General features: G+C 38.9%; 1 protein-coding gene across 4 annotated transcripts in view; it reads left to right on the top strand.

Annotated features, from left to right (window-relative positions):
- Nucleotides 1-17,429, top strand: part of LOC126194713 (reticulon-4-interacting protein 1 homolog, mitochondrial-like) — a 176,153-nt gene that overhangs the window by 7,239 nt on the left and 151,485 nt on the right. For all 4 annotated transcript variants that reach the window (XM_049932953.1, XM_049932954.1, XM_049932955.1 and 1 more), the window contains exon 3: nucleotides 3,828-3,973. In XM_049932953.1, coding sequence (XP_049788910.1) covers nucleotides 3,828-3,973 — 146 coding nt within the window. The remainder of the gene's footprint in view (nucleotides 1-3,827; nucleotides 3,974-17,429) is intronic.

Below are 17,429 nucleotides of genomic sequence, written 5' to 3'. Positions count from 1 at the left end.
AAGAAATGAGGATTCTTCTGATTACAATAGTGTTTCCAACTGTATTGAAATTTTGTATTGATTTGAGAAGATGCCTTTTGAAACATTTAATGATTTCCTTATACATATAAAAATGGAGTAGTTCAAGGGCACCCATTCAGTGGTTGTGTGTGTGTGGGGGGGGGGGGGAGGTTGAACTTAAGGTAGGGAGTATTTTTAACAATTTGGATGATGAGTGGTGATTTTTTTTAAGACACCATGAAAATGTTCCATTTCCAATACTGTTAAAATTGAGTTTTAAATCACTTTTTTGAAAGACAAACACCTGGGTATACTATATTTTTCCTTGTCCTGAGAGCTGGGGAAGGGGGGTGGGTGCACCCTTTGGCTCCAGATGTGGATGCTGTTAAAGCAGTTACACTTGTTTATAAAAATGGAGGCGTCTGCTGCAATGTGTAGAGTAAGTAAAATGTAAAAGGCCTCATACATAAAGAAAGAGAATTTACTTCATATAAAAGGTATTTTACATTTTACTTACACTACAGGATCAAGTAGGTAAAAAGATGAGGGCTAGTATAAATCCTTGGGTAACAGAAGAGATACTGAATTTAATTGATGAAAGGAGAAAATACAAAAATGCAGCAAGTGAAGCAGGTAAAAAGGAATACAAACGTCTCAAAAATGAGATTGACAGGAAGTGCAAAATGGCTAAGCAGGGATGGCTAGAGGGCAAATGTAAGGATGTAGAGGCTTGTCTCATGAGGGGTAAGATAGATACTGCCTACAGGGAAATTAAAGAAACCTTTGAGGAAAAGAGAACCAGTTGCATGAATATCAAGAGCTCAGATGGAAACCCAGTTCTAAGCAAAGAAGGGAAAGCAGAAAGGTGGAAGGAGGATATAGAGGGTCTATACAAGGGTGATGTCCTTGAGGCCAATATTATAGAAAGAGAATGTAGATGAAGATGAAAGAGGAGATATGATACTGCGTGAAGAGTTTGACAGAGCACTGAAAGACCAAAGTCGAAACAAGGCACCGGGAGTAGACAACATTCCATTAGAACTACTGACAGCCTTGGGAGAGCCAGTCCTGACAAAACTCTACCATCTGGTGAGCAAGATGTATGAGACAGGCGAAATTCCCTCAGACTTCAAGAAGAATATAATAATTCCAATCCCAAAGAAAGCAGGTGTTGACAGATGTGAAAATTACCGAAGTATCAGTTTAATAAGCCACAGCTGCAAAATACTAACGCGAATTCTTTACAGACGAATGGAAAAACTGGTAGAAGCCGACCTCGGGGAAGATCAGTTTGGATTCCGTAGAAATGTTGGAACACGTGAGGCAATACTGACCCTACGACTTATCTTAGAAGAAAGATTAAGGAAAGGTAAACCTATGTGTCTAGCATTTGTAGACTTAGAGAAAGCTTTTGACAATGTTTACTGGAATACTCTTTCAAATTCTGAAGGTGGCAGGGGTAAAATACAGGGAGCGAAAGGCTATTTACAATTTCTACAGAAAGCAGATGGCAGTTATAGAGTCGAGGGACATGAAAGGGAAGCAGTGGTTGGGAAGGGAGTGAGACAGGGTTGAAGCCTCTCCCCGATGCTATTCAATGTGTATATTGAGGAAGCAGTAAAGGAAACGAAAGAAAAGTTCGGAGTAGGTATTAAAATCCATGGAGAAGAAATAAAAACTTTGAGGTTCGCCGATGACATTCTAATTCGTCAAAGACAGCAGAGGACTTGGAAGAGCAGTTGAACGGAATGGACAGTGTCTTGAAAGGTTATAGGATGAATATCAACAAAAGCAAAATGAGGATAATAGAATGTAGTCGAATTAAGTCGGGTGATGCTGTGGGAATTAGATTAGGAAATGAGACACTTAAAGTAGTAAAGGAGTTTTGCTATTTGGGGAGCAAAATAACTGATGGTGGTCGAAGTAGAGAGGATATAAAATGTAGACTGACAATGGCAAGGAAAGCGTTTCTGAAGAAGAGAAATTTTTTAACATTGAGTATTGATTTAAGTGTCAGGAAGTCGTTTCTGAAAGTATTTGTATGGAGTGTAGCTATGTATGGAAGTGAAACATGGACGGTAAATAGTTTAGACAAGAAGAGAATAGAAATTTCGAAATGTGGTGCTACAGAAGAATGCTGAAGATTAGATGGGTAGATCACATAACTAATGAGGAGGTATTGAATAGAATTGGGGAGAAGAGGAGTTTGTGGCACAACTTGACTAGAAGAAGGGATTGGTTGGTAGGACATGTTCTGAGGCATCAAGGGATCACCAATTTAGTACTGGAGGGCAGCATGGAGGGTAAAAATCGTAGAGGGAGATCAAGAGATGAATACACTAAGCAGATTCAGAAGGATGTAGGTTGCAGTAGATACTGGGAGATGAAGAAGCTTGCACAGGATAGAGTAGCATGGAGATCTGCATCAAACCAGTCTCAGGACTGAAGACCACAAAAACAACAACAACAACAACAACAGGAAAATCCTGAATATTCTGTTATATCATAGGATAGATGTGTGAAATATGTACAAAAAATGGTCGCTGCCATCTGACAATGGACTTAGGCCTGAAACTAGTTATGATGAAATAAGTCATTCATTAAAAGAGTTTTGCTGATTGCAGTTTTTTCCAGTGATCTGAGAAATCTCATTTCTGCAACCTGAGTTATAAACTCTTGTTTATAAATGACCCATGACTCACTTCCATACAGTAACGGAAGAAGCAGCCAAGGCCTATAGAATTTCAATTGTTTCTCTTCCCATGTTTTGTTTTTCAGGCTTGTATTTGATATTACTGATGTGTTTGAGAAATTTGCTAGTTTCTTTTCTGTATCTTTATTTTATTCATATATAGTATCACATTTTATCTTAATTTTATCATGTGTAATAATATACGGAGGGCGAGGGAGTCCAGCAAGACAAGAAGCTGAACTGAAGTCAATAAACAGATAAACTAACCTAGAAGCTCAGTTTGGAATTGTGTACACTTTAAAAAGTCTCCCTTATGAATTATTGTTTTGGGAAATGAAAACTAAGCAGTAAGAACTCAGCATAATGTAGATAACTGCACATCTTACAGTTGCCTTTTTAAAAGTATAGGAATTCTTACACTGACTTCCCAGTTTATTTACTCTGTATGGCATTTGGTGCTAATTATGAACAACAGTACAGATCCACAATAAAATATGCTGTTTACTGTCCTCACCTACAAACCATCCACAGTAAAATACAGAAAAATAATTTCCATATAGGTTTTGGTTTTTGTTTTTGTTTCAGACTGAGGTCCTTGATTCTAGTAGAAAAAGTCTTCAATTAGCTCCTGTCATACATAAAACAAGAACTTATGAATCCACGTAAAATGAAATAAAAATATATGTTTGTAGTGACTGACTTTAAAATGTCATATTATATACATCCAAGGACTGACCATTTCTGTAAATATTGAGTCAAGTAGCAATTTTCATAAGTGAGGAAGCAGTACCTTTCTTCAAACTAGAGCTTTCCTGTTAGTTTTATTGTGTTATATCTAATCTGAGAAACTCCAAATAACTTAGGCAGTATTCCCAAAAACTTGCATTTTTTTCTGTTCTGTAGTGTCTGAGATTTTGTTCCCACTGTACCTTTTGCTGACATAGTTACGTGTTATCACCCTTTGCAAACCTTTACTCCATGTGCTGTCTTACATTTTCTTTCTAGTACTATGAGAGTATTCACTGACCCAAAACATTCACACTTTATTGCCATATTTCTGTTGTTGTACACTTGTACCAAGTCTGTTTTCCAAGGATACACAGTTGTCTATCTTTATTATCCTTTTTCTCTGCAGCATATGACTTGAATGTGTATTATAGCTGCCTATTCTTTGTGGTTGGAGGAGCTCTTGGCTTTACTATTGGACTATCATGGAGGAGGACACCACAATCTTCTCAGAGGATGAAGGCAATAGGCTGCAGTTATTATGGGGGAATAGATGTAAGTTTTTTTGTATACTGTATTTACTAACTTAATTTTTTTGAGTGCAATGTCTGTGTAAAACTTAATGTAAACAGCTTTATTCACTTTTGGGCATTTTTATGGGACCAGTAGCATCCACTAAATAATTAGGTAAATGACAATAACAATAAAAAGTGCAACAGTTGTGTAAATGACAGTATTAATTTTTAGAAAAATATTGTTACAGATGGATGCTGAAAATTATGTGGACCGATAAGATAAGAAATGAAAATATTCTGCACAGAATTGACTAGAAATGTAATATACATATATATTTTTTTATTTTTTACCTGTGGACTCTAGCTGACAAATTCAATCGGAGAGTATCAGGTGCATCATTCAGTTTTATAAGCAGACTGACCCAGGCATGTAAAATAAATGTGTGATATAAAAGGATAACATTTACAGGCACATATATAATCTATACAGGGTGAGTCGCATAAGATGTAACACCCCCTTTATTCCGGGGGCGATTGCACGTATCGGCATGCGGTTTTTGGCGAATCATAGTGGACTATGGGGCACATACTTTGGTACATGCACAATAATCACAACGTTTATATTGACCAAGATAATGAGGAAAGTACATGATTTTTAAATGGAACGCTATACTTTTTTTACCACCATCCGAACGCTCTGGAAAAGACGCATATAGTGATGTAACACATGTTGCTATTGTGATTCAAACTTCACTTAAAAGACACTGGGAAATATTGTACAATTGAAGGTCGAAGCGGTCAGAAGCGGCTGCAGACTGTAAACACGCCTCGCGCGACCAGCAGGCCGAGTTGCCGTGCTCTATGCAGCATGCACAGCCTCTGCTATGATTCGCTGAAAACCGCATGCCGATACGTGCAATTGCCTCCGGAATAAAGGGGTTGTTACGTCTTATGCAACTCACTCTGTATATGTATATTAAATATTCTCCACTATAATCTAACAACTGACATTCTCTGTGAGACATATATCTAAGTATTTCAGTTTAAAATAACTACCTTTTTATTTTTATTTATTTGTTGTGAATTTTGGCGTGAAGGCCATTCAGCCATCTTTCAGTGTTTTGGAGATTTGCAGAGTGAGGCTGTGTTTATCAATTAATTTCATAATTAGTTTGAAAGTTGCAATATTATTCTGATCAAGGAGAGTTGATATAGTAGTTGGTAACGGTTGGTGACGTATTAGTTGTATGAAATAGGTTTGTTGATTTCCATAGAGTTAACATTCAAAAGATATGTGATTGATATCCACTACTGTTATTCCATCACATTCTCAACAAGGGTTATCTCAGATTTGTATTTGGTGAAGATTGCACCTCCGGAATGAAATTTTCATTCTGCAGCGGAACAAACACTGACATGAAACTTCGTGGCATATTAAAACTGTGTGGTGGACCAAGACTTGAACTCAGGACCTGTGCCTTTTGCAGGCAAGTGCTCTACCTACTGAGCTACCCAAGCACAACTCATGACCTGACCTCGCAGCTTTACTTGTGCTAGTACCTCGTCTCCTATCTTCCAAACTTCACAGAAGCTCTCCTGTGGACCTCTCAAGACTAGCACTTTTGGAAAAAATGATATTGTGCAGAAATGGCTTAGCCACAGCCTGAGGGATGTTTCCAGATGAAATTTTCACTCTGTAGCAAGGTGTGCACTGATGTGAAACTTCCTGGCATATTAAAATACATTGACGGACCCAGACTTGAACTCTGGACCTGAGCCTTTCGCGGGCAAGTGCTGTACCAAGCAATATTTAAGATTGCTCCTATTATGGTGCTGATAATTTTTTTTTTTTTTGCCTTAATTGTGTGCAACCAGGGCTTTGAGGGAACGTTTGGCTTTATTTGATCATAATATTTCCCTTTGATGCATATTGGTAATTGATATTATTCTTCTAATTGACATTTTATTCTTCTGCATATTGTAGTCTTAGATGGTAGCCGTGTTTCTGTTTGGGATGTTGCTGTACTCATTACTCTACTCGTTTTTTCAAGTCTAGTGTCAAAAGTAGAGCCTGACAGTTATTAAACTATATGGAAAAAACATAAATTAATTACAAGTTATGGCGTGCACACACTTTATTCAACAATTAAACGTCATTACAGGTATTTAGATTTAGGTTATGACATGTTCGATATGCCTGCGATCATTGGCGATGATGTGGTGCAGACGTATAGCAAAATTCTGCATGACCTGATGAAGTGTCAGAACAATGATGCTGTCAGTGATCTCCTGAATGGCTGTTTTCTGCCCAGCAGTGGTTTTCAGGTTATTGCTGTACATTTGTCTTTCATATAGCCCCACAAAAAGGACTCACATGTGGTCAGATCCGGAGAATATGGCGGCCAATCGAGGTCCATGACAGTGGCCTCTGGGTACCCCAGGGCCAGAATGCGCTCCCCAAAGTGCTCCTCCAGGACATCAAACACTCTCTTGCTTTGATGGGGTTGAGCTCCGTCTTTCATGAACCATCGTCATCTTTGATGGGATTCATGAGTGTGCTAGGAAACTTGACAGGTGCCTTCCAATCACACAAAGGTCCTTTGTAGCTTGCCGAATGCAGTGGGCACAGGACCAGTGAGTAACAAGTTAGCATGGAGTATGATTCTTCTCTTCTATTGGTTTGGTGTAACCCTGCAACTTGTTACAACTATTCCAATATTGTGAAAAGAATTGTAAGGCATTATCAGTGTTCTCATCAAGGATAATATCTTGCTGGGAGCATGTACACCATTGTGTGCATGTGCACTTTGTAGTATGATGTCTGTCAATAGTTTGTGCCCCTTTTCTTAAGATGTGTGAACCTGTCACTGAGGTGGTGCAGTATAAGACACTGCATTTGTACTCAGGAAATGGCAGTTCAAATCCCTCTCCAGTCATCCAGATTTAGGTTTGCATAGTTTCCTTATTGCCTAAGGCAACTGCCTGCATGGTTCCTTTTGAAAGGACACAGCCAATTTCCTTCCAATACTTCCACTATCTGATCTTGTTCTCTCTTGAATGATCTCTTTGTCAACAGGTTGTTACACCCTAATCCTCCTCTCTTTTTCATACATGGACCTAGGTTACATCTGGTGGACAATGAAATCTGACCATCAGATTAGATTAGATTAATACTTGTTCCATAGATCATGAATATGACACTTCGTAATGATGTGGAACGTGTCAGGTTAATAGAAGATGTCTCTACAAGATATTACATTACACAAAATATTGCATGACACTAATGTTTAAGTTGTTGGTTTTTTCCCCCTAAATTTCTATCTAAAAATTCAGCCAATGAGTAGAAGGAGTTGTCATCTAGAAATTCTTTTAATTTATTTTTAAATGTTAGTTGGCTATCTGTCAGGCTTTTGATGCTCTTTGGTAGGTGACCAAAGACTTTTGTGGCAGCATAATATACCCCTTTCTGTGCCAAAGTCAGATTTAACCATGCATAGTGAAGATCATCTTTTCTCCTGGTGTTATAGCTATGCACACTGCTATTACTTTTGAACTGGGTTGGATTATTAACAACAAATTTCATAAGTGAATATATATACTGTGAGGTTACTGTGAGGATCCCTAGATCCTTAAATAGATGTCTGCAGGATGACCGTGGGTGGGCTCCAGCAATTATTCTGATTACACATTTTTGAGCAATAAATACTTTTCTACTCAACGATGAATTACCCCAGGATATGATGCCATACGAAAGCCGTGAATGAAAGTAGGCATAGTAAGCTAATTTACTGAGATTCTTATCACCAAAATTTGCAATAACCCTAATAGCATACGTAGCTGAACTCAGACGTTTCAGCAGACCATCAATTTTGATGCTTCCAGTTTAACCTCTCATCAATGGACACACCTAAAAATTTTGAAAATTCTACCTTAGCTACAGACTTCAGTTCAAAGTCTATATTTATTACTGGAGTTGTGCCATTTATTGTGCGGAACTGTATATACTGTGTTTCATCAAAATTTAAAGGGAGTCAGTTTGCTGAGAACCACTTAATAATTTTGTGAAAAAAATCATTTACAATTACGTCACTTAGTTCTTGGTTTTTGGATGTTATTACTATACTTGTAATCAGCAAAAAGAACTAACTTTGCATCTTCATCAGTGTGGAATGGTAAGTCATTAATGTATATCAAGAACAGTAAAGGACCTAAGACCGAACCCTGTGGGACACCGTAGTTGATAGCCCCCCAGTTTGAGGAATCAGCTGTTGTTTTAACATTACATGAACCACTTATTTCAACTTTCTGCATTCTTCCAGTTAAGTATGAATTAAACCATTTGTGCACTGCCCCCCTCAAACCATAATGATTTAGCTTATCTAAAAGAATTCCATGATTTACACAATCAAAGGCCTTTGAGAGATCGCAAAAAATACCAATGGGTGATGTCCAGTTATTCAGAGCATTTAATATTTGATCAGTGAAAGCGTATATAGCATTTTCTGTTGCAAAGCCTTTCTGAAAACCAAACTGACATTTTGTTAGTACTTTATTTTTACTCTTGAATACATTACTTTCTCAAATGTGAAATAAGTTATATTTCAAGTTTGCATCGGGTTCCTTATACACTTCATCCCAGTCTAGCTGCTGTAGGCTTTCCTTAATGTTTGCAATATTTATATAGTTAATTGAACGCACTGCTTTGAAAGTCTGATTTGGTATACTGCATGGAGCTATGTCATGTACTGTAACTAGCTGTGCACCATGATCTGAAAGACCATTCTCAACAGAATAAGCATTTATGTCCTTTAACTTATCTTGGTCTATAAAAAATTTATCTATCAATGTACTGCTGTTCTTTGTTATCCGAGTAGGAAAATCAATGACGGAGCTCAAATTGAAAGAACTGAGTAATACTACAAGGTCATTCTTCTTATTACACTCTTTCAGGGAATCAACATTGAAATCCCCACAAATGATAATTTTCTTCCCCCTGTCTGACAGATAGCACAACAAAGCATCCAAGTTTTCTAGAAATAGCTGGAAATTCTCTGAGGGGGACCTATACACTGTTACAATTATGAAAGTACCATCATTTAGTTTAAGTTCAGTGACACATGCTTCCATATGTTGCTCTACACAAGATTTTTTAGTTTCTAAATTTTTTACACTGTGGAAGCTTTTGACATATATGGCAACTCCTCCTCTCATCATATTATCTCTACTTACATGTGCAGCTAATTTGTACCCATTGATGCTAACCTTTTGCATATCAGTGACAATGTGATGCTCAGACAGGCATAGTACATCTATTACATTCTCAGTTTCTATATTTTCTAAACAAAGCAGAAACTCATCAACTTTATTCTTCAATCCCCCAATATTTTGATGAAATATACTAACATTATTTTTCATTTTACTTTTGTGAGTACCTTGAACTTTTTTAACATCTTTAGTACTTGCCTGGCTGAGTTTCCCACTGGACACTGATCTTACACTAAAAAAGAGTTTCCACCATGAGATGTAGTTCCTCCCCTCTTTAAATTTCCTGCTATCAGCCCAGCCAGTTTACCCTTCCCTTTCTTGTTGAGGTGTAGGCCATGACTAGTATAGTCCCACCTACAGAGTGAATCAACAGGAACCACACCAATGTGTGACCCTGCACCAGATCCAAGTAGCCGTTCCAACTCCAAATTAACTCTCCTGACAGAAGAGCTCGAATGAGGTTGGTGGTGGCGCTCCAGAACTGACACAAACCCACACTGGTATAACTCGATGTTGATGTAATCTTTGCCAGGTCACACACTATGCTGTGCCCCAGATCTCTGTGAATGCTGTTGCCTGGCCCGCCCATAATAACCACGGTATCTTCCTTAGTAAAGCCTCTACATAGTGAACCTAAATCCTCTGCAACCTGCCCCAGTCCAGCACTAGGTTTGAAAAAACTTGTGACCTGGTATTCTGACCAGAGGTGCCCTGGTTAATGAGTGCTCAACATGAGGACATTACTTAACTGGAGAGGCCAGTTCACTTCACAGACTGAAGTCCGATTGTTCATGCATGAACGACTTTAGACTGAAGGGTAATGGTGATGTATGTAATTGCAACACAGGACACAAAAATAATTTTCATTTGGACTTTGCCTCCATGTCTAGGGCTCCGGGCAGATTTTTGTACTCAGATGAGAAAATATTCAAGAACTCTTATGTAACATAAAGTATGAAATCAGGACTCCCAACCAATACAAAAGAAAATTAAAAAATGTTTTATTAGCTGCTCTTTCTACAAGTTATCTGAATATCTCGATCCATGGATTTGAAAGGTTCTGTTAGTTAACATGGCAAATAGCAGTGTTCATTGCAGTGCTGCATGAGAAGTAGTATTTGTAGGTTTTGAACAAAGTAAAGTGCAGTAGAGTAGTAGGAACAATGTTAAGGCCAGGTTGGTAGAAAAGTCAAGTAGGATGAAAAGAGTCCTGCTGTTAGATAGCGGTCATGGGAGGGGTGTTTGCCAAATGCTGCTGGGTTGGGTTGGGTTGTTTGGGGAAGGAGACCAGACAGCAAGGTCATCGGTCTCATCGGATTAGGGAAGGATGGGGAAGGAAGTCGGCCGTGCCCTTTCAAAGGAACCATCCCAGCATTTGCCTGGAGCGATTTAGGGAAATCACGGAAAACCTAAATCAGGATGGCCGGAAGTGGGATTGAACCGTCGTCCTCCCGAATGCGAGTCCAGTGTCTAACCACTGCGCCACCTCGCTCGGTAAATGCTGCTGGAAAAGCTATGTCTAGAATACCAGGTCACAAGTATTGTGAAAACCAGTACCCAGCATAGCCAATTGACAGAGAATATAGGAGCCTTGTGCAGAGATTTTGATGAAGAGGTTCAGGCACTTATATTAGGAGGAACAGGAAACAGCCTGCCTAGCTACTTAGAATTGTTAAAGGAGACCTGGAGGAAATAGCAACTGTGTTGTCACCGCCAGACACCACACTTGCTAGGTGGTAGCCTTTAAATCAGCCGTGGTCCGTTAGTATACGTCGGACCCGCATGTCGCCACTATCAGTGATTGCAGACCGAGCGCCGCCACATGGCAGTTCTAGTCTAGAGAGACTCCCTAGCACTCGCCCCAGTAGTATAGCCAATTTTGCTAGCGATGGTTCACTGACTACATACGCTCTCATTTGCAGAGACGACAGTTTAGCATAGCCTTCAGCTACATCATTTGCTACGACCTAGCAAGGCGCCATATTCAGTTACTACGAATGTATTCTGAAGAGTTAATATTGTGAATCATGTACCATCAAGAGCGATGTTCATCATTAATGGATTAAAGTTAAGTATCAAACTAATTACGTCCGCTTTCTGAATTCTAATTCCTTGTCATGTTCCAGACCTCACGTCACTATAGTCCTTCCCTCCTCACGCCAGCCTGCGTGAGCTAAAACGTGTGCATTTCGGCCTCCACTAGTAACACGGTGTTGGCTATTCTGCCAACACAACAGCAGCAGCAGCAGAAATGCATGTGGTGTTTTTGGAGATTTTACAGCACCCTTACTGGTCCTAGGTTAACACGGCTGTCGACCATCTAAAAAGAGAGCTGAGTGGATTGCTATTAATTGAAAGATGAGGTTTGTTTGAGGGTTGACTGAAAAGTAATGCCTCTACCTTTGTAACTCTTCAACAATTGGGAGCATTAGTATGTGGCAGGTACTGGCTTTTTCTGTAGCCTCTTCTCTACAGCTTCGGTTGACGGGAAGCCTTAGCATTGAATGGTTGTATTGTTACAGTGTAAAGTATGGAACCCTACGTAGACGGTTGGTCAATGCGATTTAAGCAACGTGCCATCGTTGAATTCTTGACAGCAGAAGATGTCACCCCAAAGGAGATTCATCAGAGAATGAAAGCATTTTATGGTGATTGTGTTGATGTGAGTACTGTGCGTCATTGGGGGGGGGGGGGGGGGGGTAAGTTTAAAGATGCTGAGGTGGGAACATCTGACCTGTGTGACAAACAAAGAGTTGGACGTCCTGTGACAGCAGCCACGAGTTTCACAAGCAAAATGTTGATAGATTGATTCAGGATTATCGCCATATCATTCAGAGAGAAATTGCAAGCACAATTGGCATTTCACAAGAACATGTGGGTCACATTATTGCTTTGCTTGGGCTATTGGAAGATCTGTGCACGATGGGTACTCTGGATGCTGACTCCTGAAATGAAAGCACACAGACTTGAAATTTACCAGGAACTCCTTTTGCATTATGAGAATGAAGGTGACGCCATTCTCCATTCAATTGTGACAGGAGTCGGGGACATCATTATGCTTCTGATGAAGGTGTTGAGAGAACTGTGAGATTGTGGTTGCGGGAACAGTGTGTCGACTTCTTCCGTGACGACTTCAGTAAACTTGTTAATCATTGGCAGAAATGTATCCAATTGGCTGGTGATTATATGGAAAAGTGAATACTGGTAATTAAAGATCACATTCTAAGGATTATTTATGTGTTTGATTTATTAAAATATTCCCATCCAAACCCAATTAACGTAGGTGGAGGCCTTACTTTCTATTCAATCCTCATATATGCCTTGACGATGTGAAAAAATTTGCAGTGATAAATGGTGTGTGCTTCTTTGGATACTGTGTAACTACAGGGCTGGAGAAGTTAAATATTGGACTATAGATTTTTGCTTGGAGTTAATATGGAAAAAGGAGCACAAAGTCAAAAATATTGAAACAAATAATTTTATTTTTGTGTAGATCAGAGCCTAAAAGCATGTGCTCAAGAGTTGTTACTGTAGAACACTTTTCTGGTAATAGTGACAGTCTACAGACCCTCTCTAGGAACCTTTCAGCTATTTATGAGAAATGTAGAAGCATTATTGAGTTACATGTCAGGGAAGAAGAATCAGTTAATAGTTTTTGGAGATTCCCGTATAGATTTCTTAAAAGATACAGATAGGAAAAATGAACTGAAATCATTATTTAGGTGTTTCAGTGTAACTTCAACAGTGAATTGTCCAATTTGTATGCAGCAAGGTAGTAGGACCCTGATTGATAACACTTTTGTAGGCAGTGCTCAGGCTGAAGCAGTTATTGTGTACGAAATTGTTAATGGACTATCTGATCATGAAGCACAATTAATGGAAATAAACAATAGCACCTTGCAGCCCTTAGACAGGTTCATGCAAATCAGTGGGTCTTGTTATTGTGTACAGGATTCAGTATTTTAGGAACAAGTTAAAAGAGGTGGTATGGAATACGATTTATATACAAAGGTTGTCCAGAGAATAATGCACAGCATTTTTTTTCTTAGCTGAAAACAATGCTATGAATGCGAAACATTACATATGTATTATTTGAAGTTTATTGAGTAAGGGTGCCAAGTATCTGAATCTTCCGACAGATAGCGTAGCTGCAGGACAATTTGAAAATGGCATCTGTTGGTGATGTATGTTACAAGCAATGTGCCGTCATTGATTGCCCACTGCAGAAAAAAAGGAAAAAAAAAAAAACTGTGGGAAATATTCACAAACCCTTGTGCGAAGTCTATGGAGCACCTGCTGTCAACAGAAGTACAGTTAGTCGCTGGGCATGGAGGTTGAGGTCATCAGAAGGCAGTTCGGTGGAGCTCCATGACTTGAAGCGGTCGGGGAGAAAATCCACGGCTGTCACATCTGCCATGCTGCAGCGAACTTCCACTTGTTTGGGCCATTAAAGGATGCCATTCATGGAAGACATTTTGAGGATGATGAGGAGGTGATTCACACAGTGAAGCAGTGGCTTCACTACCAAGACAAGGATTGGTACCGACGGGGTATGCACACCCTTGTTTCGTGCTGGAGGAAAGCCATAGAACAGGATGGAGATTACGTGGAAAAATAGGGTGTGTAGATAAAACACTATTCCTTCAGGTGTGTATTTCTCATTATGTTCAATAAAGAACTGTTGAAGAAAAAAAAATGCGGTGCATTGCTTTCTAGGCAACCCACATAGAAAGAGATGCTAATGTCGTATTCAATTATTTTCATAATGTGTCAATATTTGAAAGTTGCTTTCCTAAAAAGTTACAGAAAACCTGTTAAAAGTAATTTATGGATAACTAATGGAATTAATCCTCGTGTAAGCAGAGCTGCTACTTTTCAATCGAGCAGCTCCTCAGTTTGTCTCACAAGAGCTGAGTGCATCCCACTTGCCAACAGTGCTCGGCAGACCGGATGGTCACCCATCTAAGTGCTAGCAAGCCTGACCGTGCTTAACTTCGGTGATCTGATGGGAACCGGTGTTACCACTACGGCAAGGCCGTCGACAATCGTTTTCTAAATGTAGCAGCAGAAACAAGATTAAATGGTTCAGCTGAAGAAGCTAGAGAATGCATTAAAAAGATCATTCCACAAAAACTATCAGCAGCTAAAAGGAGCACCAACATCCTAGACTGAAATTAATAGAAAAAAATCAAAGCTTTATACACAACAGGCTTGAACAAACAGTTGCAAAAAGCTGTGCTGAATAATTTAAACAATGTTGCAAGGCTAGGGAATGTTAAGGTCTGGGGAGAAATCACAAAGGGTGCCCTAGAAGGTTTAATTTTTCTTCCACTCCCTTATGTATGTGAATATCCTTCCACACAACATCCAGCAAGTGGGATTGGTACTTTTTACAGATGGTATTCGAGTTATAATAAATCCTATAAGCAACAGAAGTGGCTTTAATGATGTTTTTCAAAGAACTAAAAGGGTGGTTCTCTGAAAATGGACTCTCCTTAAATTTTGAGAAAACACACTGTATTTAGTTCTGTGAAAGTCATACCAACTGATGTAGCACATGAACAGAAGCCAATGGATAGGGTAGAATGCTCCAATTTTTGTGTGTACATATTGATGAAAACTTGAACTGGAAAAAGCATATTACAGAGCTTTTCAAGCAACTAAGTTCAGCTAGTTTTGCTTTTTGTGTGGTTGCTAGTCTTGGAAATAAATGAATTAACCTACCAACATATTTTTCATAATTTTACTCACAAGGAGAGAATGCCTACTCATCATCACCGAATTCATTCGTCCAAATTCATGATACATGTAGGGCATGGTGAGACTTGAAAGTGCTCCAAGTGGGAACTTCAGATGGCCAAGCATTTAGGAAATAAAAGGAATTTTGTATGGATCTATCACCACGTGCACCTTATCAGTTGTCCCTGTGACAATGTGTTTATGAAGCAGTGTTTGGCTCAGGGGTAAGAGAATGGTTTCATATTGAAAGTGTCGCAGGTTCGATTCCGCTCATTGGCAAATATTTTTGTGCTCCTTCTTCAAAATCCGGTAAGCTGATAACAGACTTCTACAAAAAATATTTAACTCATGTGATGAAGCCCTTTGTGCAAGAGAATAAATATCTTCTGTTGATTGACTCAGGGGGACGACAAACAAATCCACAAATATACGACAAACTGTTCCAAGATGAAGATGGATTACCAACGTGTAGCATCAAAATAATTACCCCCAAATGTATGCCGCTAGTGCAACCCTGCGATGTATATTTTTAATGTCAGGTAAAAAATCTAATAAAATGCCAAAACACCACTTACCTCATCGAGAAAGAAGAAGAAATCACTTCCCAAGAAGCTTGCATCAAACTACATTCCAATATACATCATTAGCTACCCCCGCACGTATTCAGCGACATGCTGCATTACGCGTGGTTCGCTGCTGGGCTATGCAATGAAAGAAGCTGTTCTCGTAATGTCAATCAAGTTTGTTTTTCTATGGAGACATTAAAAAAACCATGTCACTGCAAAAATGCAGCATTTATAATGTGCACAAGATGCGGTCAAAATTATTGCTTCCCGTTTCTTTGATGAATATCACCCCGGTACATGTAATTAATCAATTGCAAAAGAATGGAAGTATCGATTTACATACACAATGTTCCTGTGTGCACATTAACTGCAATCCCTTTTTAAATGTCTGCAGTCCTGCATTACATCCTATGACTATACCTTTTGTGCTTACATAAATTAATATAATTACCTTTTTGATGTTGCAGTTAATTGTGATGTCAGTAGTGTATGCATTGCCAAGGAGCACAAAAAAATTATCCACCAGGTGGAGATGAACCTGCGACCCTTTTATTGCAAATCCAATCTCTTACTGCTGAGCCAAACACTGCTTCCTAAACAAACTGTCACAGGGACAATTGATAAGGTGCCCATGGTGATAGAGCTAAATCAAAATTCCTTTTATTTCCTAAATGCTTGGCTGTATGGAGTTTCCACTTGGTGCATTTTCTTGTCTCACCACGCCCTACATGTACCATAAATTTGGACGAATTTGGCGATGACAAGTAAGCGTCCTCTCCTTGTCAGTACCTCTTATGGAATATTTTTGTTAAAAAGAAAGTATTGATTGCATAAAAGCGAGCAATAAGAACAAAATGTGATGTTCACCCATAGTTGTCATGTAGGTACCTCTTCAAAAGGTTAGGCTTTTTAACTGCACCATCAAAATGCATATATTCACTAATGAAATTTGTGATAAAAATCCATCACAATTTGAGAAGAACAGTTATGTCCATATATACAACACTAGAGGGAAAAATTACCTTTATTACCCACTGTTAAAACTGTCAGTAGCTCAGAAGGGAATTCATTTACGCTGCAACAAAAATGTTTTAAGATGGAGAACTCCTGTTCCATGGACGAATTTCTATTTAAAAACTGATAGCCTGTAATATAAAATGAAAAAAGGCCTAGTTTTTAAGTCTAAATGCATGAGTAAGACTGAAAATCATGCATTCATTAATGTTAACAGTGATCATGTGTATATATCGTGTAAACAGACTCATTCCACTTCATTTCAATAAAAGCCTCTTTCAAATGATCTATGAACGTGTAACTAGCTAACTACTGCAAATAGGACTCATCATCTTTAAAAAATAATATTGTAGAAAAGTGATATTAAGGTACAAATGTCAGGCAAACAGCAGCTATGTAAAATGACTGAAGAGGCAGCAACTTTTTTCAAAGTGGCAGCTTCCCTTCAGATTTTCTTGATCAAATTTGACTGTCATAAGTATGAATAGCATTAAGGAGTATTGTGATAGTTTCGGTTAATGCAACATACAAATTAAGTTTTTGTGATTTTCTTGTCTTTTCTTCATATTCCTGGACGCATTCCACATTAATGAAGGTTTTCCTCCTTGATGGGATCTAAGGAACACCTTGAGTGCATGTACAAATGATTGAACACTGCCACTGTGAACCTTTGCTGACCTCCATAGATGCTGAATGAAATTACAATGAAATCCAGACCAATAGCTGCTTACTGGCGTTGGTAAATATCAATAGGGACAGTTTAAAATGTGTGCCCCAACTGGGAGTCGAACGTGGGATCTCCTGCTTACATGGTAGATGCTCTATCTGACTGAGCCATCGAGGACACACAGGATAGTGCGACTGCAGGGACTTGTCTCTGGCATGCCCCCCATGAGACCCACATTTCCATCT

The sequence above is a fragment of the Schistocerca nitens genome, chromosome 7 (assembly GCF_023898315.1).
Source record: "Schistocerca nitens isolate TAMUIC-IGC-003100 chromosome 7, iqSchNite1.1, whole genome shotgun sequence".
NCBI lineage: Eukaryota > Metazoa > Arthropoda > Insecta > Orthoptera > Acrididae > Schistocerca > Schistocerca nitens.
The sequence above is the reverse complement of the archived record's forward strand: the minus strand, read 5'-3'. Positions and strand labels throughout refer to the sequence as shown.